At 37.6% G+C, this 24204-nt stretch overlaps 1 protein-coding gene and 1 pseudogene across 1 annotated transcript in view; both read left to right on the top strand.

The window, feature by feature from the left end:
* The window catches only part of PPA1 (inorganic pyrophosphatase 1), a 29928-nt gene extending 22108 nt beyond the window's left edge, over positions 1-7820 (top strand). The window contains exons 7-11 of the mRNA XM_003271198.4: positions 956-1083; positions 1351-1436; positions 4310-4379; positions 5733-5775; positions 7469-7820. Of these exons, the coding sequence (XP_003271246.1) occupies positions 956-1083; positions 1351-1436; positions 4310-4379; positions 5733-5775; positions 7469-7500 (359 nt within the window). The 3' untranslated portion in view covers positions 7501-7820. The remainder of the gene's footprint in view (positions 1-955; positions 1084-1350; positions 1437-4309; positions 4380-5732; positions 5776-7468) is intronic.
* Positions 7821-12346: 4526 nt separating this feature from the next.
* LOC100602104 lies at positions 12347-24204 on the top strand (annotated as a pseudogene).

Here is a 24204-nt window from a genome sequence, read left to right as displayed (position 1 = left end):
TGAGCAGGAGTTTGTTATTTGAAGTGCAGTTTGATGACATTGAGGCTAGCCATTGTTGATGGCTATACAGAAACTTAAAATTTTTTAAGCAGTGCACTTTTCTATCAGCCAGAACTAAAGTATTGTTATGTACAGTGCCTGTACTATCCAGCAAAGTCTAGTCACATTTAATACGTAACCCATCAATGGATATCAATCTAATCTATTTTTCTTATCTTTTAGTATGTAATAGTGTTGTGATCCTCTGACATATAGCCTCTGCCTCTGGACCAGGGATAGTACCTCAAACCTGTAATCCCAGTGCTTTGGGAATCCAAGGCAGGAGGATTGCTTGAGCCCAGGAGATTGAGACCAGCCTGGGCAACATGACGAGACCCCATCTCTACAAAAAATTTAAAAATTAGCTGGGTGTGTGCATGCTTATAGTCCCAGCTACTCAGGAGGCTGAGGTGAGAGGATCGCCTGAACTCTGGAGGTCAAGGCTGCAGTGAGCCTTGTTTGGGCCACTGCATTCCAGCCTGGGTGACAGAGCGAGACCTTGTCTCCAAAAAAAAAAGATAACCTCTGTCTTTTTCAGTATCTTGTACACTTCTCATAGGAATTATCTACATTTGCCAAACTGGTTGTTTCATTATGTAGCCACCAGCTGTTTGCCCTTACCTAACAGAGATTACTATTGTACTGATTGTTCTCTGTACTTAATGTCAGAGCTATTTGGAGACACTAGATGATTTTCTTTCAATGTATACGTGTATGGCTTCTCTTCTCAACAAGGGGCTTTTCTCCAACGTTATCTTGAACTTCCATGATAAGTCATTCCACAGCTCTTTCAAAATAAGTACTTGGAATTTTTGTTAAATGTATAATTATTTGTGCATCTTGAAATCTGCGTATTCTCTTCCTTCTTTTTAAAAAAATCATTCTCACTGTCATCTTATGCTTCTTCTCTTCTTAGATATCAATGATGTCAAACGGCTGAAACCTGGCTACTTAGAAGCTACTGTGGACTGGTTTAGAAGGTATAAGGTTCCTGATGGAAAACCAGAAAATGAGTTTGCGTTTAATGCAGAATTTAAAGATAAGGTAATATGTCATTCAGAACTGTAGCTTTAGGCTCATTTGTATTGCGACTTATAATTTAACCATATTGTTACCATCTAAAGATTCACAAAACAGAAGTCTGGAAACATAACACAGTCTTGGTGTTTATTTATTCACTTTAATATTCTCTTCCATTTTTAGAGTAAGGAAATGATTCAGAAGAGACAAAGTATCAGGCTTTGGGGAAATGTTGATAATAGGAAAATAATACCTTTTTATCATTGTAATGCAAATCTCTTCAAATTATAGGACTTTGCCATTGATATTATTAAAAACACTCATGACCATTGGAAAGCATTAGTGACTAAGAAAACGAATGGAAAAGGAATCAGTTGGTAAGTGTAAACACTTTGCATGTTTAACACACAAAGCAGACCAGCTTGCAGAAAAGGTTTTAATAATTATAAGACACTGTATTGTTACTTTCACTTAGAAAAGAGATACAAGGCTGGGTGTGGTGGCTCACACCTGTCATTCCAGCACTTTGGAAAGCCAAGGTGGATGGATTGCTTGAGCCCAGGAGTTGAAGACCAGCCTGGACAACATGGAAAAACCCTGTCTCTACAAAAAGTACAAAATTAGCTGGGCATGGTGGTACATGCCTGTAGTCCTAGCTACCTGGGAGGCTGAGTTGGGAGGATCACCTGAGCCTGGGGAGGTTGAAGCTGCAGTAAGCCGTGATCGTACCACTGTACTCTAGCCTGGGCAACAGAGCGAGACTCGGTCTCAAAAAAAAAAAAAAAGGGTATGAGAAACGGCCAATGTACAAAAATAATTCTCCCAGAAATCTTCTATTCTGTGTCAGGATAATGTCTGATAAAATGAAAACATTGTCCTTCCAACAAACAGAAGAAAAATGAAGAAGAGTTATATATATTTGTGTAAAAATATACAATCCTAAGAGTTGGCATTTGGCTGGGTGCTATGGCTCATTCCTGTAATTCCAGCACTTTAGGAGGCTGAGGCAGGAGGATCACTTGAACTCGGGAATTGGAGACTGGTGGGGGCAACATAGCGAGACCTCATCTCTACTAAAAATTAAAAAAAATTAGCCAGGCATGGTGGTGCTTGCCTGTAGCAAGGCTGAGGTGGGAAGATCACTTGAGCCTTGGAGATGAAGGCTGCAGTGAGCTGTGATTGCCCCACTGCACTCCAGCTGGGGCAACTGAGCAAGACCCTGTCTCAAAAGAAAAGAAAAGGAAAAAGATTTGGCTTTTAAATTAACTTCTCTATTTTTTGGTATCTTGTGATTTCTATGAAAATGGTCTTAATGTATGTTAAATAACAGGTAAGCAAAAATGATTCATTTTTCATTTTGATGGTGTATTTCTTTGTTGTTGTTTTTTGAGACAGAGTCTTGCTCTTGTTGCCCAGGCTGGAGTGCAATGGCACGATCTCAGCTCACTGCAACCTCCACCTCCCAGATTCAAGCGATTCTCCTGCCTCAGCCTCCTGAGTAGCTGGGATTACAGGCGCATGCCACCATGCCTGGCTAATTTTTGTATTTTTAGTAGAGATGGGGTTTTGCCGTGTTAACCAGGCTGGTCTCGAACGCCTGACTCGTGATCCGCCCACCTCGGCCTCCCAAAGTGGTGGGATTATAGGCGTGAGCCACCATGCCTGGCCTTGATGGAATATTTCTAACTGGGCACATATTAATACTATAATGACATATATAGGAAAACTTGAACTACGGATAAACAAAAAGAAAATGTATTTTTAAAACATGATCCATATTTTAGACTAAAGTGGGCTAAAAAAAAACCAAAAAACAAATTAGGATTGTATTATATACACGACTTTTCTTATGATTTTAAAAATTTAACACTATATAATAAGCGTTTCCTCATGTCATTAAAAATATGATTTTTTTTTAGAGATGGGGTCTCTCGCCCAGGCTGAAGTGTGGTGTTACTGTAATAGCTTACTGTAACCTCAAAGAAGTGATCCTTCTGTCTCAGCCTGCCAAGTAGCTGGGTACTATAGGCACACATCACTCCCAGATGATTTTTAAATTTGTTGTAGAGAAAGTGTCTTGCTGTGTTGTCCAGGCTGATCTTGACCTCCTGGCTTCAAGTGATCCTCTCACACCTCAGCCTCCAAAAGTGCTTAGACTACAGATGCGAGCCACCATGCCCAGTCTAGAAATATCATATTTTAATATTATAATGTTCCATCTCTGTATAATGTTTAATGGATAAACCTTTTTATTTTTTATTTTTAAATCCCCTGCAAAGAAGGATAAACTATTTTTAATCATTTCTTATTATTGGACATTTTGGTTACTTCCAATTTTTCACTATTAATATTACATTAATAGTGAAATATATTAATAGTGAAATAGTATATGGTAAACACCTTTGTAAATTACCATTTCAGTCTTGGATTGGGTTCTTAGAGGTGGAATTTCTCTATCAAGACCTATGAGCTTTTTAAAAGGTTTTGGATACATTTTACAGAATTATTTTTCAGAAAGATTGAACCAGGACTCCTGCCAGAAGTGTCTGTTTCAGATGTCTCACCAACACTACAGGAACTGGTTTTTTTTTTTGTTTCATTTTTTTTTCCAATTAAGAAAGATATGTTTCTCATTTTAATTAATATTTCTCAGCTATTTCAGTGAGAATTACAGAGCATTCAATCTCAGTTTCTTTCCTCCTCTCCTTCCCTCCCCTCCTCTCCTCTCCTCCTTATTGAGACAGTCTTGCTCTGTCACCAGGCTGGAGTGCAGTGGTGCAATCTCAGCTGACTGCAACCTCCGCCTTCCAGATTCAAGCGATTCTCCTGCCTCAGCCTCCCGAGTAGCTGGGACTACAGGCACGCGCCACCACACCCGGCTAATTTTTGTATTTTTAGTAGAGATGGGGTTTCACCGTGTTGGCCAGGATGGCCTCGATCTCTTGACCTTATGATCTGCCTGCCTCGGCCTCCCAAAGTGCTGGAATTACAGGCGTGAGCCACCACACCCGGCCCAATCTCAGTTTCTTAAATCCGAACTTGTTAAGATATTTGAATAAAATTGATCACAAGAATAGCTATGCCTTGCCAAAATACATAATTAGAATGTTAAATGTAGGTGAAAAAGCTTTCTTCTAAACTAAACTTGAATATCACCTGGTCAACTACTTTCGACTCATTTTTTTTTTTCAACTCTTAAGAGATAATTTTTGTTATTTTGTCTTATGGCTACTTTTGTTTTATTTAATAGCATGAATACAACTGTGTCTGAGAGCCCCTTCAAGTGTGATCCTGATGCTGCCAGAGCCATTGTGGATGCTGTATGTAAAAGTTTCCTTAAAAAAAAAAAAAAACCTGGTTGCTAAAAACTATGATGCTAAATGGGGAGAGGAAGTACTTGTTTCGACAAATACTTGAGTGCCTTTTGTATGCATGTTACTGTGTGGAGTCTTGAAATTAGAAACCATGAACACATACAGGTGGCCATTTGACTGAGGGAGAAGCTGAGGGAGTGATTCTAATCAATCATAAGTTGGACAGATAGCATGGTAGTAAGATTTGTAAAAATCAGAATGGTTCCAGAATGTACCAAGTAACCTGTGTGCCTATGACCCATCATAAGCCATTTCCACAAAAGAACCAATGGGAATTTACTTGACTTGGTTCTAGCAAGGACTGAGGAAGGTATCAAGTTTTAGGTACCATTGCAGGAATGATTTATGATCTAAGAAAGGCTTTCATGTGAGGTAGTAAAAGCACCCGTCAAAGCAATAATTTTGCTTTTGTACTATTTTTAATTATTTGGTTTGGATTAACCAAAAGATTGAACGAGATCATCTTTAATTATTTTCATTTATCATATTAAATAAGGAAAACAAAAGAAAATGAGGTCTTTTTTACGGCCTTGTAAATGGGGTAGAACAAGGAAAAAAGGACAATTTAATGATGAAACCAGTACATTTAGATTTATCTTTATTTATGTATGAATCCCGACAAAGTTGAGATAAATAAGAAAAATTGTAAGGGAAAAGCCAGTGGTTAACTATTATAATTTTTCAGTGAGAACACTTTGCCCATATTTTATAAATACGTGTGTATACATAAAATTGTTATATATGCATAAATCAGTTTTTATTGTTTCAAAAAACATTCTTCTTATTCTGCATGTCATAAAAAGTCAAGAGGCTTGAATTTTTTTTTTTTTTTTTTTTGAGACGGGTCTCACTCTGTCGCCCAGACTAGAGTGCAGTGCCGCAATCTCGGCTTACTGCAACCTCCGCCTCCCAGGTTCAAGTGGTTCTCTGCCTCAGCCTCCCGAGCAGCTGAGATTACAGGCGCCTGCCACCACGCCCAGCTAATTTTATTTTTAGTAGAGACAGGGTTTCACCATCTTGGCCAGGCTGGTCTTGAACTCCTGACCTTGTGATCCACCCACTTCGGCCTCCCAAAGTGCTGGGATTATGGGCATGAGCCACTGCACTGTCCAAGAGGCTTGAATTTGTTATCATCTCAGCAGTAGAGCAAACCTTCTATTGTTCCTATATATTATAAATTATGGTTAGATCCTAAAATTTGGGATAGTCTTCAGATTCTCTTAAATTTTTGTCAGTATACCTTTTTAGCTTTTTAAAAAATGAGATTAGACTAATAGATTTTAATATTTTATATTTTAGTTACCACCACCCTGTGAATCTGCCTGCACGGTACCAACAGACGGTAAGATTTCTATTCCAGTAAAATTTCATTAAAAATTACACAGATTTATGGAAAAATTATGTTACTTTTATTTTTAGTTGACAAATGATAATTATATATATTTATGGGTACAATGTGATGTTTTGATATATGTTTACAATGTGGAATGATTAAATCCAGCTAATTAAGAAATCATTACCTCACATACTTAATCATTATTTGGTGTGTGATAAAAACATTTGAAATCTACTCTTAGCAATTTTGAAATAGACACTACAGTCACCATCCTGTGCAATAGATCACTAAAGCTTATTCCTTCTGTCTAACTAAAACTTGGTACCCTTTGACCATCGCCTGCCCTTTCCCCATCCTTCAGCTCCTGGCAACCACCATTCTACTCTCTACCTCTATGAATTCACCTTTTTTATATTGCATATATAAATGAGATCATGTGGTATTTGTCTTTCTGTACCTGGCTTTTTTTTTGTTTTTTGACACAGAGTCACCCAGGCTGTCACTCTGTCACCCAGGCTGCAGTGCAAGGGCGCAATCACAGCTCGCTGTAGCCGCAACCCCCCCAAGTTAAAGTGGTTCTCCCATCTCAGCCTCCCAAATAGCTGGGACTGCAGACATGTGCCAACATACCTGTCTAATTTTTTTATATTTTGTAGAGATAGGGTTTCACCATGTTGCCCAAGCTGGTCTCAAACCAGGTCTTGAAACAGGCTGGTCTTGAACACTAATCAGGCAGGGTTTCGCCATGTCACCCAGGCTGGCGATCCACCTACCTTGTCCTCCCAAAGTGCTAGGATTACAGGCGTGAGCCACTGCACCCAGCCACGTACATATTTTTAACATACACAGGAAGAGAGGGAAGAAGGGTGAGAAGAGAAACGTTTTTAGAATTCTGTAGTGTACATGAGAAGGAAGATGAGCTGCTACATACCACCTTCAGTGCCACACTGTATCACAATGGTTTCCAAACCATGAGCCACTGTGCCCCTCTGAGTTCCATGGAGGTGCCTGCTGGACACTGGAGGGGACCCTGAGTGGGCTGATCTCCACTTTCCCACCTGGCCACAGGCTGCTTCACCCAGAAAACAGTTCTCTCCTCCTTAGATGTCAGAATTCGCCGTAAGATTTTTCTGGTAAGAAAATGATTCTGCCACTTAAAAAAACAAGTTTGAAGGCTGGGTGTGATAGCTCACACCTGTAATCCCAGCACTTTGGGAGGCCGAGGCGAGCGGATCACTTGAGCCCAGGAGTTTGAGACCAGCCTGGCCAACATGGAGAAACCACGTCTCTACAAAAAAAAACACAAAATTTTGCCAGATGTGGTGGCACACGTCTATAATGCCAGCTGCTGGGGAGACTGAGGCACGAGAATTGCTTGAACCTGGAAGATGGAGGTTGCATGAGCCATGATTGCTGCCACTGCACTGCAATCTGGGCAAGAGAGTGAGACCCTGTCTCAAAAAAAAAAAAAAAAAAAAAAAGTTTGAAAAACACACTATACAATTAGCATGAAGTGTAAGGAAGCCCAAAAGAAAACACCTGCATTTGCTGTGGAGAAATTTTGTATGTATGTCTGTTAATTTTCAGGTAATTCTTGGTAGGATTCATTAAAGCAAGTATATTAGTCTTTGTTATATGTTAGGTGTACTTTTGATTCTTAACAGGAATTCTAATTTGTTTTTCTTTTCTCTGAATACAGTGGATAAGTGGTTCCATCACCAGAAAAACTAATGAGATTTCTCTGGAATACAAGCTGATATTGCTGCATCGTGTTCATCTGGATGTATTAGATGTAAAAGTAGTGGCTTTTCACAGCTTTCAATTTGTAGAACTCATCTAACTAAAGTAAATTCTGCTGTGACTAATCCAGTATACTCAGAATCTTATCTATCTAGAGCATTTTTCATATCTCAACTAAAATAACTTTTAGCACATGCTTAAATATCAAAGCAGTTGTCATTTGGAAGTCACTTGTGAATAGATGTGCAAGGGGAGCACATATTGGATGTATATGTTACCATATGTTAGGAAATAAAATTATTTTGCTGAAACTTGGCTTAGGATATTTTTATTTTAATCTGAAGCCAACATTAAGTAGGTATGGGTATTTTTTGGTGTTTGTTTTCTGTTGATAGTCTTATAATTCAAATTTATAATTATTAGACAAAGAAATCGCTTGTATTTCTAGTACTCTTCATACTATGCTGTAGTACATAAGTCCTAGCATGCCATTCTAAAGCAAAAGCTTTTAAATTTATATCACAGTAGCAGAAAGCACAATGTTGCTCACCCTTTGAAGTTATATATTAATAGTTATTTTTTTACTTCTTCAGTCAACTAATTGGACCCTTAAGTCATTTATATTATATTCTAAGTTATCAGCTGAACAAACCAGTTTGAATGCCAGCCCATCTTCTTACTAGCTCTGTAATCTTAAGTCAGTTACCAACCACTCGACTTCAGTTCCTTCATCTGTGAAACAGACATTATTCATGTAATGGCATGTAGTATACATTCAGATTTTTTTTTTTTTTTGAAACAGGGTCTGACTGTTGCCCAGGCTGGAGTGCAGTGGTGTGATCTCGGCCCACTTCAACCTCTGCCTCCTGGGTTCAAGTGATTCTCCTGCCTCAGCCTCCCAAGTAGCTGGGAGTACAGGCGTGCACCACCATGCCTGACTAATTTTTGTATTTTTAGTAGAGACGAGATTCACCACGTTGGCCAGGCTGGTCTCGAACTCCTGTCCTCAAGTGATCCACTCACCTCGGCCTCCCAAAGTGCTGGGATTAGAGGCATGAGCCACTGTGCCCAGCCCATTCAGATTTTTTTTAATGAAAATTTTATTGAGATGAATATAGATTCACATGTAGTTCTAAAAAAATAATTCAGAGATAATTCAAATAATTCTGTATACCTTACCCTGTTTCTCCTGAAAGTAAGATTTTGTAAAACTATAGTATAACCACCAGGACATTGACTTTGATATAATCCACCAATCATATACAGACTCCAAATCCATCAATCATATTCAGACTTCCTAGTTTCACTTTTATTAATGAATATTTGTATGATGTATTCTATATAATTTGTAATTCTATAGTGTAATCACCTATGTAAGTTTATGTATCCTATAAGATACTGAACAGTTTCAACACCACAAGATCTCTCGTGTTGCCCTTTGATAATCACACCCACCTCCTCCGTCTTCTCCACACCACTATCCTTAACCCCTGGCAACCACTAATCTGTCCTCCATTTTTCTATGATTTTGTCATTTCAAGAATATTACATAGATGGAATCATACAGTATGTAACCTTTTGGGATTGGCTTTTCACTCAGTGTAATTCCCTGGTATTCCTTCAAGTTGCCACATATATCAATGTTTCATTCTTTTTATTCATTCCTTTTTATTGCAGAGTATTTTCCATGATATGTATTTGTTTTACCTGTTGAAGGACGTCTGGGCTGATCCAGTGTTTGGCTATTACAAATACAGCTGCAATGAACATGTTTGTACATGTTTTCACGTCAACATAAGACATTTTCATTTCTCTCAGATCTCTAGCAGTGTAATTGCTGAGTCACATGATAGATGCATATTTTATTAGAAGGTACCAAATTTTCTAGAGTCATGGTCCCATTTTACGTTCCCAACAGCAATGTCGGAGTGATTCAATTTTTCCACATCCTTGCCAGCATTTGGTTTGTCTTTTTTTTTTGAGACAGGGTCTCACTGTCACCCAGGCTGGAATGCAGTGGCACAATCTTGGCTCACTGCAACCTCCACCTCCCAGGCTCAAGCAATCCTCCTGCCTCAGTTTCACAAGTAGCTGGGAATACAGTTGTGTGCCATAATGCCTAGCTAATTTTTGTAGAGATGAGATTTCACCATGTTGCCCAGGCTGGTCTCCAACTCCTGGGCTCAAGTGACCCGCCCGCCTCGGCCTTCCAAATTGCTGCTGGAATTACAAGCGTGAGCTGCCCTGCCTGGCCTACTATATTTTATTTTAGCCATTCTGTTGGGTGTGTAGTAGTATCTCATGGTAGTTTTAATTTGCATTTCTCTTAATAGCTAATGATGTTAAACATCTTTTCATATGCTTGTTTGCCACCTGTGTATCCTGTTTGGTGAAATGTCTGTTCATGTCATTTACTCATTTTAAAATTGTTTAGTTTCATTTTTAACTGTTAAGTTTTGGAGTCCTTCAGAGTTCAGATATTTGGTTTGCAAACATTTTTTTCCCAGTTGGTAACTTGTTCTTTCATTTTTTTCACATACTCTTTCACAGAGCAAAATCTTTTCATTTTTAAAAAGACCAACTTACTACATTTTCCTTTTATGGTCATTCTTTAGGTATCAAGTTAGAACTTTTCCTAGCCCTAGATCACAATATTTTCTCCTGTGTTTTTCTCTAAAAGTTTTATAGCTTACATTTAAGCCTATGATTCATTTTGTGTTTATTTTTATATAAGGTTTATGGTTTAGGTATGGGTTCATTTTTTCCTATGGATGTCCGGTTGCTCCAACGCCATTTTTTTGAAAGCTTATTTTTCCATTGAATTGGTTTGCACGCTTGTCAAATATCCATTGAGCATATTTGTGTGGGCCTATTTCTGGGTCCTCCGTTCTATTCCATTGATCTGTATGTCTGACCGTCTGCTGATACCACACTCTCTTGATGACTATAGTTACATGGTAAGCCTTAAAATCAAATCGATTCTTCCCACTTTATTCTTCTTTGTCAAGATTGTATAACTAGGGCCTGTGCATCGTCATGTGTATTTTAGAATAAGTTTTGGCTATGTCTATTGTCTATGCCTGTAAAAAATCGTACTGGGATTTTAGTAGGCATTGCATTAAATCTATAGATCAATTTTAGTCATGTGTTTAGACATCTCCTAATGTGTTTCTGTTACTAATTTCTAGTTTGGCTCCATTGTGGTCAGAGAACACACTATCATTTTGATTCTTTTATTGAGGTTGTTTGATGGTCCGTCCAGAGTGTTTCATGGGTGCGTGTGTTTTGTTATTGTTGGGTGGAGTGTTCTGTTTATGTCAGTGAGATCCTGTTGGTTTATGTATTGTTCTGATCTTCTATACCCTTGCTGATTTTCTCTCTAGTAGTTCTATCAATTACTGAAATGGAGGTATTGAATTCCCCGATTATAACCGTAAAGGCCTTTGAACTTTTAGCTCTATCAGTTTTTGTTTAATGTATTTTGAGGCTCTGTTGTTTGGTGAGTACATTTTAGGATCCTATATATTCTGGTGGATTGAACCTTCTGTTATTATATATGTCCCTGTTTGTCACTAGTAATTTTCTTTGCTCTGAAGTCTACTTTATCAGATATTAATATAGCTACTCCTGCATTTTAAAAAATAACTAATGTTTGCATGGTATATTTTGTTCTATTCTTTTACTTTCAACCTATTTATGTTGAATTTGAAGTGACTTTCTTATAAGCAGCATAAAGGTGTCTTTTTGTTTATTTTTATTTTTTAATCCACACTGCCTCCTTTGCCCCAGAAGTACTCACAGTGGCAGGAGGCTTCTGGCCCTTTCCTGAGCAGTGCTTCCTTTTAGTCCAACATCTCAGCAAAGCTGCAGAGGTCGCCACTGCTCTCTGAGCTTTGCAATGCCTCCCAAAGACCACAAGAAGAAGAAAGATGCCAGAAAGTCAACCAAGAAAGACAAAGACCCAGTGAACAGATCTGGAGCCAAGGCTGAAAAGAAGTAGTCCAAAGGCAAAGTTCAGGACAAGCTCAATAACCTAGTCTTGTTTGACAAAGCTACCTATGACAACCTATAAGGAAGATCCCAACTATAAGCTTATGACCCCAGCTGTGATCTCTGAGAAACTGAAGACTTGAGGTTCCTTGGCCAGGGCAGCCCTTCAGGGGCTTTTTAGGTAATTATGGATATGTTAGTACTTTATCCTGTGAGATTTGCTCATCATCTTGGATCTGTAGGTTTGTATCTTTCACCAAATTTGGGGGATTTTTAGCCACTTCTTCAAATACTGTTTGTTTTTGTTTTGAGACAGAGTCTCACTCTCATCCAGGCTGGAGTGCAGTGGCGCAATCTCGGCTCACTGCAGCCTGGTCCTCTGGGTTCAAGGGATCCTCCCACCTCAGCCTCCTGAGTAGCTGGGATTACAGACATGCACGACCACATCTGGCTCATCTTTGTATTTTTAGTAGAGATGAGGTTTCACCATGTTGGGCAGGCTGGTCTTGAACTCCTGACCTCAGGTGATCAGCCCGACCGACTAGGCCTCCCAAAGTGCTGAGATTACAGGTGTGAGCCACCATGCCTGGCCTGCGTAGTTATTTTTACTAATGACAGTTCAGCCTCATTCATGGTAATGTTCAATTATAACTTTGATGATACATCAGAAATGTAGCTAGAAAATAGAAAATTTTATCCTTCATCTTCTTTGAGCAATTAAATTATTATTAATTGAATGCTTGTCAACAACAACAGCTAATTTTCATTTTCAAAAGTAAATTACAATATCCAGTTTTCAGAAAAATAATATTTAATGAAATGTGAAAAATGCAATATTTACTGCAGGATGAATAAAGGTGAGTTTTAACCAGTTTGAAAACACAGTAAGCAAAATGGAGTCACTGAAATATTTGCCACTAGAGATGATAATTTCTTTGAAAAAAAGTTGTATAATATTCTCGCCCCTCCCCTGCGTTGTAAAGTCCACTTGAATCCTACTCTAAATATGACATTTGGCTGGGCGCGGTGGCTCACGCTTGTAATCTCAGCACTTTGGAAGGCCGAGGCGGGTGGATCACGAGGTCAGGAGATCGAGACCACGGTGAAACCCCGTCTCTACTAAAAAATACAAAAAATTAGCCAGGAGTGGTGGCGGGCGCCTGTAGTCCCAGCTACTCGGAGAGGCTGAGGCAGGAGAATGGCGTGAACTCGGGAGGCGGAGCTTGCAGTGAGCCGAGATTGCACCACTGCACTCCAGCCTGGGTGACAGAGTGAGACTCCATCTCAAAAAAATAAAAAAAAATAAAAATAAATAAATATGACATTTAACTGCCTTTTTTTCTCTTAAAATATATCATGAACATTCACTTCTATAAACACACATAGGTTCAAATTATCATTGATGTTTCATTGTATGTATGTTTGTGTATTTTCTTTAACAAAATACCTATTTTTTGACAGATAGTTTCTAATTTTAATACATTTGTAGAATCCTGGTTTAAGACCCTTAACTTTCTGAACTTCCATTTTACCACCTTTAATCAAGGTCCTGGGTTAAGGTGCCTGTGGAGGAGTGGGCTGAAGTGCCATGTGGTTAGCCTGTGAGACTTTGTGCCGTGGCTTAGGGGTGCGTCTGAGGAAGAGGCACCTTTTTATTTTTCTTTCCAAAAAAGGCAACACCATGCTATCCACTATTCACTTGTCTAAAGATGCTTTCTCTAAAATTCACAGAGGTGCATGTGGACTAGACACACTGCATATACAGAGTGGTCTGTTACATGAGAGAGGAAATGTAGGCTGCCGACCACAAAGTCTGATACACAAGAGTTGCTCTTTAAATCATAGCAGTCGATCATAGATACGTGAAATTAGGTTTAGTTTACTTTAAGACGGAAAGAGGTTGTATTACCTCACCTATTAGGTGCTTTAGAAAGATTTTGAACATTGAAAACATTAACATTTAAAACATTTAAACATTGATGATTACAATTTTATTTAAAAAATTGTTAAAGTCATATAATACAGTTTAAGAATGAATCATTAAATCTATCAACAATAGAAAAATGGATATATAAATTTCATTACATAACTTTAAGGATAGTTATCTAGCTCTTTAAGTGCCAATTATGAAACATATTAAAAAGTGGCAATAAATAAAATAAGCTGTCAAATTTTTAAAGCTGAAGACAAATAGTATACATTCCCTGTTAATAACTGCATTCAAACATCTCCATATTCATAAATACAATGCCATGATGAATATAAATTGATGATTATTGCAGAGACCATGCTGAATCTTTCCCTTATGTCTGTTTTCGTGGATTTTTAGTTCTAAATTCCTTTTTAGCACCATCTTGTCATTCACCTCCCCTTCCAAACATTAAAAAAAATTGAGTATGTTTAACAGATATTTGCTCGTTCATGTTGGTGCACAAATATATATTTTATGTGTTATTCTAAATCTTCATCTAATTGTATTAGAATTTTGTGAGCATTTTTCATAAAAATATCTGTTTTTTACAAAAAATTAGCCGGGCTTTGACTATGTTTAAAAAAGCAATCTAGGAATGAATGCAAGAGTTTGGTTTGAATGTTTATTTTCCTACTTTCATTGATGTGTTGTTGAATTTATCTTCTAAATGATAAAAGAAAAAAATATTTAGTGCCTACTGTGTGCCAGGAGCTATGAATGGTGATTTTAAATATGCCATCCATTTCACCGCTACCAGGTAGGCACAGATTTCTCCCCTCTGATTAATTTTTCTTCTGAAAATGTCTGCATGAATCCCTTCATTTAAGAGGTGTTGGAAGTCTGTTAACCTTACATTCCATCTGGTATGGTAAGCATGAAATAAAATACTCCATTTTGGAACATTAGCTATAGTTGCATTGGTGTGCTAACATTTTTCAAAAAATGACAGCAAACATTTCAGGCATCTTTACAAGGTTTATTGAAAAATTTCCACTCAGGATATACTGAGTTTTGAATAGCATACATTATATGAATTCTTATTTTGTATTTGTAAATAAGGGTTAAGGTTTCATTGTGAGAAAGTTTTCTCAAATAACTTTTTAGGTGGTGGTAACTTGAATGGAAGATATTGTGTAATTGAGAAAATGCCAAAGCAAAGAGCTTTGTGCTTGTGAAATAAGTTGTGTGCTTATGAAATAAAATGTATGTTTAGTAAACAGTTGCCATTTTGATGTTGATTATATTTTCCTTTAAGATATATACATATATATATATATCTCAAAGCAGCTTCTTAGAATTCATGATTATTTTAATCAAAGAAATAGCTGTGCATTGTTTTCAAAAAAGAACATTAAATTGTGAGTATAATGAAAAAAAAGAACACATTTCTGACTCTTTAGTCAAGTTTTCATATACAACTTTGTTAAACCTTTTTTGGTGATGTTTCTTACATTATTTATTCATTTACTTTTAAATAACATGCTTTTGATGTTATCTTTTGATTTATTGATTTAAGATATTGTTTTCTTCCTATTATACTACTTAACATTTGGTTCTTTTATACCATCAGCACAGTTTTTATCCTACCCCAAGTTGTAAGCACAGTAATATACATATACATATATATATAAATTATGGTTACTATAATATGCAAAAATAGATTGTGATTTTATTTTCCAATTTTTTGTTTTTCTATCATTAATTCATGCCTTTTTCAGCTTACTTTGCTGAACCTGTATCTTTTATTTTTTTTGAGATATTCCACAGATCATGATAGTCAACAAATTTTTCCAAGTCTTCAGAAAGGCTGGCCACTAAATTCCATGATTTTCCAGAATGGCCGTCCTCCTTTCAGTGGTTTTAAGATCCAGACTTATACTGCCTCATTGCCTCTGGGTGGGTGTAAATATTACTATTTTTTAAAATAGCCAAATCTTGCAATTTATATGTAATAGAGAAGACTAGAAAATCCCCCATATTTATTTCCTTTTACTTCATACTACTGAAATTTGTATTTAGGCATTTGATTTCTCAGATAAACATTACATTCCCCAGTATATGGTTCTATCTGGCTTGGTGACAACATGATGAACTTCTTTAAGATGTGGGCAGAAGTAATACATATACATTCTTTTCAATGTCTTTAATTGAATGGGATATGGGCACATTTTTTCTTCCAGTTTATTACACTGAATATTGACATGTTATTTTCCAATATTAAGACAATCAATGACAAGACTTTAAGAGTAACAATGTAAAAATTGTAGAAGTTGTGTGAGTTTATCAACAATCCCCTGGATTAGAACCCCCTACCAGTTCTAGGTCATCTAATATATAGACATTGTGTTCAGTAGAAATAAATATATATTTTATTAGACTTTAAGTTCTAGGGTACATGTGCACAACATGCAGGTTTGTTACATAGGTATACATGTGCCATGTTGGTTTGCTGCACCCATTAACTCATCATTTACATTAGGTATTTCTCCTAATGCTATCCCTCCCCCTGCCCCCTACCCCCTGACAGGCCCTGCGGTGTGATGTTCCCCACTCTGTGTCCAAGTGTTCTCGTTGCTCAATTCCCACCTACGGGAATAAATTTTTAAATCATTTTTAAAGGTTTTATTACATTATGATTGAACATTCTCAGAAAGAATAAATAATTTAATACAAGAAGTGGGCCACTTCATGTAACAAAACAAACCACCACTACAGCAACAACAACAAAAAACACTAATGAATGTGACTTTAGCTTTGCAACAGCATGACAGACTAGCAAGTTAATGACATTTGTTATGCCATAGAAAATATTTGTTGAATTGCCACTCTAATGACTTTATATCAACCAACTCATTATCAACACTAGAAAAGATGATTAAAAAATACTTCAGTACATTCACGTGTTGGTTTGTTAACATTTTTAAGAGTCCATAAGAGAAAAATGCATCCAATGTCGACAAAAATATTTTTCAAGTATCTTGTAGGTACGTACAACTACCTACCTTGTGAACAAAAGTCACTATATAATTATATAATTTCTGACACTTAAAAAAGTTTATTGTGCAATAGAAGATACATGTTCTAATACTAAATCCACATATAAAATAATTGACTTATTTAAATAATTTAAGATGCTCTTTTATATATTTATATTAAAAACTTTACAGAGAATAAACAAGGCATTATACAGGCTACTTATGGTTTTTGATGTTTGGATCTACAATACATGTATCAAAGATTCTGGAAATAAATCAAACAATATATTCAGTTGGACTTAATTGCATTATTACATGCCAAGTGTCGTATACCATCTGTTTGCACATAACACTTTTTAATTTAGGTAAAATTATTATCATAAAGCTATATGAATTTATTTTATTCCATGTTCTTATTTATGTATTGTTAGGAACATTTGCTTAAAAATCATATTTGGACATAGTATCAGATACTTTACATCCTTTGAATCAGTTATTTTATAACAGCAGATACTAAACATCATTACTCCTTTTCAAACATAAATAACGCAATACAAATTGGACAAAAAATTCAGGAAAGTTCTGGGATCAAAAAGGAGGTATTGAAACATCACATGTACTCCATAATTATATACAAATATTTTGTACTCATAATATTTAAAATACAGAAAATTAAAAGGTACATTTTCCTCAAAGTGCATGCTTCTTTTGCTATGCAAAACTGCAGGATATGGAAAGAAGTGTATTAAAACACCGAATCATTTTATGTGGAGGATAAAAGGGATGGTACCAAATGTACGACTTCATGTAGTTCACTGATACATTCAATACGAACGATGTATTAACTTCAAGATAACATAAGAAAGTTAAATTATCTAACTTATTTCAAACTAGGGGATGGTATGTTCTCATTATTAGAAGCCAGAATTCTGCTTATCCATTTCTATTATTAGAAAAAAACGTAATTTTTATTCTTGTCTTAAAAATAGACACCTTGATACAATTATCTGTAAATGTAGCATGACAGTCTGTTTACAGAGTTTATATCATTCCAAGACTGCATTTCTAAAGTGAGAAAATATTAAAGGATATAAACTCACTCCTCTCTACAAAATTCCATATTTTTTATGCAATGGCTTTAAAATGTATGGAAGGGGAGTATGGAAACAATCCATACCTGGAAAGCATTCTATCCATGCCTTTGAAATGGTTATCTAGTACTAGATTCTCATCAGTGCCTAGCTATGTAATGTGTGTAGCTTAAGATTTTTACGAAAGGATAAAGTGCTCAATATAAACTATTTCAAGCACTTTTATTGGAATATTGAGTCATATATTCGCTTTCTGTAAGTCCTTTTATCTATAAAATAATAGTTGAGGAATTTTATCTATAGATAGATATTATAGAATTATAATTTTATAGATAGATATTATAGAATTATAATTTTATAGATATTATAGAATTATACTTTTATCTATCTATAAAATAATAGTTGACAAATTATAATAGTGGAGGAATTAAAAATTCAATTGTAGGGTGGTAAATGAAAACCAAATTTTTCATTCACCACATTAAATGTAAATGGATATTGTACTCAATTTAAGCAGCAAAGTTGCTTCTTTTTTTTTTTTTTTTTTTTTTTTTTTTTTTTTTTTTTTTGAGACAGAGTCTCACACTGTCGCCTGGGCTGAAGTGCAATGTTGCGATCTCGCTTCACTGCAACCCCCACCTGCTGGGTTCAAGCGATTCTCCTGCCGCAGCCTCCCGTGTAGCTTCTTAAGATGTGAAGATTTTTAAATTAAGATGATTCTTGGGATGAACCATCTTGTGTTGGTTAAAGACTTTTATTGACGTATTTTTTATAATTTTTTTAACTTTTATTTTCAGGTCAATGGCACGTGGGTAGGTTTGTTACGTAAGTAAACTAGTGTCACAGGGATTCATTGTGCAGATTATTTCACCACCCAGCTATTAAGCCTAGTACCCATTAATTGTTTTTCCTGATCTTCTGCTTCCTCCCACCATCCACCCTCCCAGAGGCCCCAGTGTCTGTCGTTTCCCTCTATGTGTTCATGTGTTCTCATAATTTAGCTCCCACTTGTAAATGAGAACATGCAGTATTTGGTTTTCTGTTCCTGCATTAGTCTGCTAAGGATGAAGACCTCCATCAAGCTCCATCCATGTTCCTGCAAAGGACTTGATCTCACTCTTTTTTACGGCTGCCTAACATTCCATGGTGTATATGAACCACAAAATAAAGATGGTTCTTAACTTTTAAATTAAGATTTTTAAATTAAGATGAATCTTGATTTTTAAATTAGTATGGTTTTAAGATAGTTTACAGATAGATTAGATAATCTATCTAGAGATAGATAGGGAGAGATTTCTATCAATATATATCTCTATCTAGATATAGATAGATGGTTTTCTATATAGACCTATCTATATATGTATACACCTGTATATGTCTACACATATCTCTATACACATATATATTTATATCTACATCTATATTTCTACATGTATATAGGTATGTATATATCTACATGTATATATGTATATAGATAGATATATACATAGGTATCTGTATATATGCATATACATGCCTATCTATCTTTATCTACATGTATATAGATATCATATACACACATAGACATATATATCGGCATGTAGATATTTATGTAGATATATATATAGATATCTGCATATATACATTTGTATATAGATATAGACATAGATATAGCTATAAATATTAATATATCTATATATGTATATAGATACATATACGTATCTATATCTGTAGAAGATATCTACTATCTTCTATCTATATATCTTCTATCTTCTAACTATCTATAGAACCATCTTAATTTAAAAATCTTTCATATATGCATATAACAGGTAATCAAACACAAGCCAAATGAAAATTTGTTTAGCTATGTTAATATCAGACAAAAGAGATTTTAAGGCAGAAATTATTACCTGAAAGGAAGATGTATCCATCATCCATATAAAAGAATCAACTATTGAGGAAACTGTCAAACTTGTGTATGTATATTCACTCACACACAGTTAACACACATTTACAATTTTTATAGAACTAAAAGGAGCAATAGCCACGTCTTCAATCATGAAGACTTTAATATACCTTTTTCAATTACTGATAGCAAAAAGGATACAAAATATCAATAATAATACAAAAATTTAAAGCAGTAGGATTAAATACTTTGACATAAAAACTGCACCCAAAAATAGCAAAACACACAATTTATTATAATGTATTTGGAACGTGTTTCAAAATTTACCATAGCTATCTATAGATATCTCTGTCTATCTAGGTAGATAGATGATAGATAGATAGATAGATAGATAGATAGATTAGATAGACAGATATAGGCTGAGGTTAGGCCCAAAACAAGAATCAATAAATACCAAAAATTTGAAATCCTTGACAGTGTTTTTTGTACAACAATGTTATTAAGCTGCAAATCTATAGCAAGACTTTGAAAGTGACCAAATGTTTAGAAATTAAGCATCACATTTCTAAGTTATTCATGGATCAAAAAAGTAATTACAGTGAACATTAAAATATATTTTGAATTTAATAAAAACAAAAGTAAAAATGCTGCTTGTTAAAAGTTGGGAGGCTTAGGCAAACCTCAGCTTGGAGATAAGTGTATATGCTTATATAAATATGTTTAAAAAATTAAAGCTTGAAAATTAATAATCTAATCGTCAATCTCAAAAATTTAAAATGTGATGTCAAATTAAATCCAAAGAATTAGAAAAGAGAAGATACATAAGAAGCATGAGAAAAGGAAACAGTCATAAAATAAATGAAATCAGCAAAAGCCAAAGTTATTTTGAAAAGACTGATAAAAATATACCATAATTATGCATGAAATTAAAAAAAAAAGAGTATCCACAAATTCTAAATATCATTAATAATAACAAGGAAATCATTATAGATTCTATAGTCATGAGAGAGAAAAAGAGAATGTAATAAGTAACTTTAAGTCAAAAATTTTGAAATAATTTGATGAAATAGATATATTTCTAGAAAATCATTAATAGTGACACAAGAATAAATAGCAAATCTGAATAGCTCTATATCTATTAAAAATAAAATTATAATTAAAGCTTTCCAAATGTAGTGAGTCTAAATCAAATAAAATATTAAAAATCAGAAATGTTTCCAGGAAGAAACATTGAATTCCTAATATAAAATATAACATATCATATGCAATCCCTTTACTGAAAATTGTGAAATTTTATTGAGAGAAATTAAAGACATTCAACAGAAATAAAGATGTACCATGTTCCTATGTCATTCCTGGTATTAGAAGAAAGATTCAGTATTTTAAATAAATCTATATTTGTAGTACACTGAAAATCACAATACTGTGATTAGTAATAGCGTAATTTGTCTGCATTATATTTGGTGGCAACTGAAAAACTGACTATAAAATGCAAATAAAAATGCAGTGTATAGATAACTTTGAAGAAAAAATATAATGTGAAGACTTACACTATTAGATATAAAGTTTTTATAAACATATATTAATTATGACACTATGGAAAAGGTGCAAGTATAGATATTTCAATGAAACAGAATAGAGAGCTCATAAAGAGGACCACACAATATATTTAGCTGATTTGTGAAAAAATAGTGCTTCAGTACAATGAGGAAAAGATTCATTTTCAATAAATTGTGCTGTCTTTCATACATCCGTACAGAAAAAAGTGAATATTAACATCCAACCTCACAACATACACAAAAATTATTTCATATAGAAGCCAATGTGTAAAATAAAACAATACAGTTTTTAAAAAGTAATACAGAGGACACTTCTATGACCTTAAGATTTAAAAAAAGACTCAAAAACTAACCACTGAAGGCTAATAAATAAGATAAATAGGTTAATAAATAGTAATAAAATAACATACAAAATAAGGATTTGTAATCATAAAATAACTCACTGAGAGTGAAAAGGCAAGCAACAGAATGGGAAATGAAATTTGCAAACATAAATACAATAAGAACTCTTGATCAAAAGATACTTTTTAAACTCTACAAATGTATTTTTTGGAAAAAAAAAAAAATATGGCCAGGTACGGTGGCTCACACCATTAATCCCAGCACTTTGGGAGGAACACTTGAGCCCGAGAATTTGAGACTTGTCTGGGCAACACAGTGAGAGACCTCTGCCTCTACAAAAAATTTAAAAAATTAGCCAGGCATGGTGGCTGTGGCCTGTAGTCCCAGCTACTCCTGAGTAGCTAGGCTCTTTTGAGTCTGGGAGGTCAAGGATGCAGTGAGCTCTGATCAACCACTGCACTCCAGCCTGGGTGACAGAGTCAGAACCATCTCCAAAAAAAAATTGATGTAGAAGAACTTCTAAGAAGTGAGAGTGGAGACAGAGGCCAAAGATGCTGCTCTAGGCTGCTCCGTGAATTCCAGGACTTCTGAGAAGCACCCTCTGGACAGCGTCTTTACTGCCCTCCAAGACTCAGCTGGTCAGCAATGGCCAGCCAGACTCCATCCCCAGCGTGGAGAGGAGACAGCTGATCCCAGAGGCGCTCCTAGCAGGCATGTGGAACCCGAGAACAGCTCACCCTGCCAAGGCAATGGAGAGCAGGCCAGCAAGGCAGGAGCTCCGGCTCTGTGTGGCCAGGCAAGGAGGAGCCCTGCAAGCATGCCACCACCCATTACTACAAGAAGCCTCTGTATGGCATCTCGCACAAGGTCATGGAGAAGAAGAACCCTCCCTCAGGGGACCTGCTAAACACATATGAGCTCTTCCAGAAGGCAAATGCCAGCAACAGCCCCTCGCCGCTTAGGCTCCTGAATGAGCCACAGAAGTGCGACTGTGGCAGCACTGGGGCAGCCACCAACAGTGTCCCTAACATCTACTTCCTGATCCAGATGTTCTACATGCTCAACACCCTCACGTCCAACAGGTCCCAGCTGCACAGCAAAGTGGACCTGCTCTCCCTGAAGGTGAACCCCACTGAGATGGTGGCCAAATTCCAGCCGACCCCCACCACTGCATAGCAGCTCACGGGCATGGAGCTCAAGCAGATCGTGGACCAGAGCCTGTCAGGTGGGTTCCTGGCCTGCTGCCCGCTGGTGCAGCTCTTCTGCAAGCTCTTCAGCCACAGTCGACTTCTCCCGAGGCTGCAGTGCCTGCAGCTTTGAGGCCAAGCTTAAGCTGGAGTCACTGCACCTGCAGCTCATCCACAACTACATGGAGGTCTACTACCCCTTGGTAAAGGAGATGGCTGTGTGACAGGCCCAGTGCTTGCCCCAGCTGAATAAGTTCTTCAGCCGCTTCTGGGCCCAGCGGGAGATAGAGAACAGCCAGCCCGGTGGCCAGGCTGCCAGCTTGAGGCTGAGCAGTAGACCCCGGCCACTTCCTGGACCACAAAGACAAGGAGGAGGGCCTGTCTCGGGACCGGAGCAGCACCATGGCCTCAGACCACGTGGTGGACATGTAGGCCCTCACCTAGTTCCTGGATGAAGCCTCTTCGCCTGGCGAGTTTGCCGTCTTCCTCCTCCACTGGCTCTTCCCTGAGCTCTTCGACTACCGCAAGCTGGGCGAGCAGGACAGTTGCTACGGGGACGGCGGCAAGCAGGAGCTGGACCTGCAGAGGCTGCAGATCATCCGCAACTACACGGAGGTCTACTTCCCCCACATGCAGGAGGAGGAGGCCTGGCTGCAGCGGTGCGCCCAGTGCATCAACGACAAGCTCCAGGGCCTGGGGCTGGACGCAGGCAGCGAAGGCGAGCCCCCCACGCGACAACTACTACGACTCCTCCAGCCTGCCAGATGACATCTCAGTAATCAGGGTGGAGGATAGCTAGCTTCAAGGGCAAGCGGTGCCGCTCCAAGAAGATCTGGCTGGTACCTATCGACTTGGACAAATTGGAGATCCCCCAGCCCAACTTGGAGGTGCCCTGCGCCGACTGCCTGCTCGGCAACGAGCATCTTCGCAGTATCTACGAGAGCAGCCTGTCCATTGGCAACTTCACCTCGCGCCTGCTGGTGCCCCTGTTCGCCAAGCTCTTCACCCATGACAACCTGCACAAGGAGTACAGCTGCAGCGGCTCCCTGGGCAAGAAGCAGCTGGACCCGTCCTGCATCAAGCTCATTCGCCACTAAGTGCACCTGCTCTACCTCCGCACCAAAAACAATCGCGTCTGGACCCTGGAGTTCATGCGCAACCCGCACTGGGATACGAACAGAGGCGCTCCTACCAGCAGCAGTGCAAGGTCCACGTGCTGGACCCGAGTGTAGAGACATGAGGAGCTATGCAATCAATCCCTAGAGGTTCAGGGAGGAGTTTGAGGGTCCCCTGCTGCCCCCGAGAGGAGCAGCAAGGACTTCTGCAAGATCCCCTTGGATGAGGTGGTAGTCCCTCACCCAGCTTCCCGGTGCCCTCTCCCTCCCTACCTGCTGTCCCACAAGGAGGTGCGCGAAATCGTGCAGCAGAGCCTCTCCGTGGGCAACTTTGCCGCGGGGCTCCTCCACCGCCGAGAACCACCGGCTGCAGTACAACCATTTCCGGGCTTGCAACAAGAAGCAGCTGGACCCTATGCAGCTGTGGCTCATCTGCCACTAGGTGGAGCCGTCTGCCCCGTGGAGAAGGTGGAGGAGGTGTGGCACTGCGAACGTATCCCCAGCAACGACGAGCAGTGCCACTGTCCTAACAGGAAAAAATGCGACATCCTCAAGAAAGCCAAGAAAGTGGAGAAGTGA

This window comes from Nomascus leucogenys, chromosome 18 (genome assembly GCF_006542625.1).
Source record: "Nomascus leucogenys isolate Asia chromosome 18, Asia_NLE_v1, whole genome shotgun sequence".
In the NCBI taxonomy this organism is placed as follows: domain Eukaryota; kingdom Metazoa; phylum Chordata; class Mammalia; order Primates; family Hylobatidae; genus Nomascus; species Nomascus leucogenys.
Note: the sequence above shows the minus strand (reverse complement) of the source record. Positions and strands in the feature narration are given on the sequence as shown.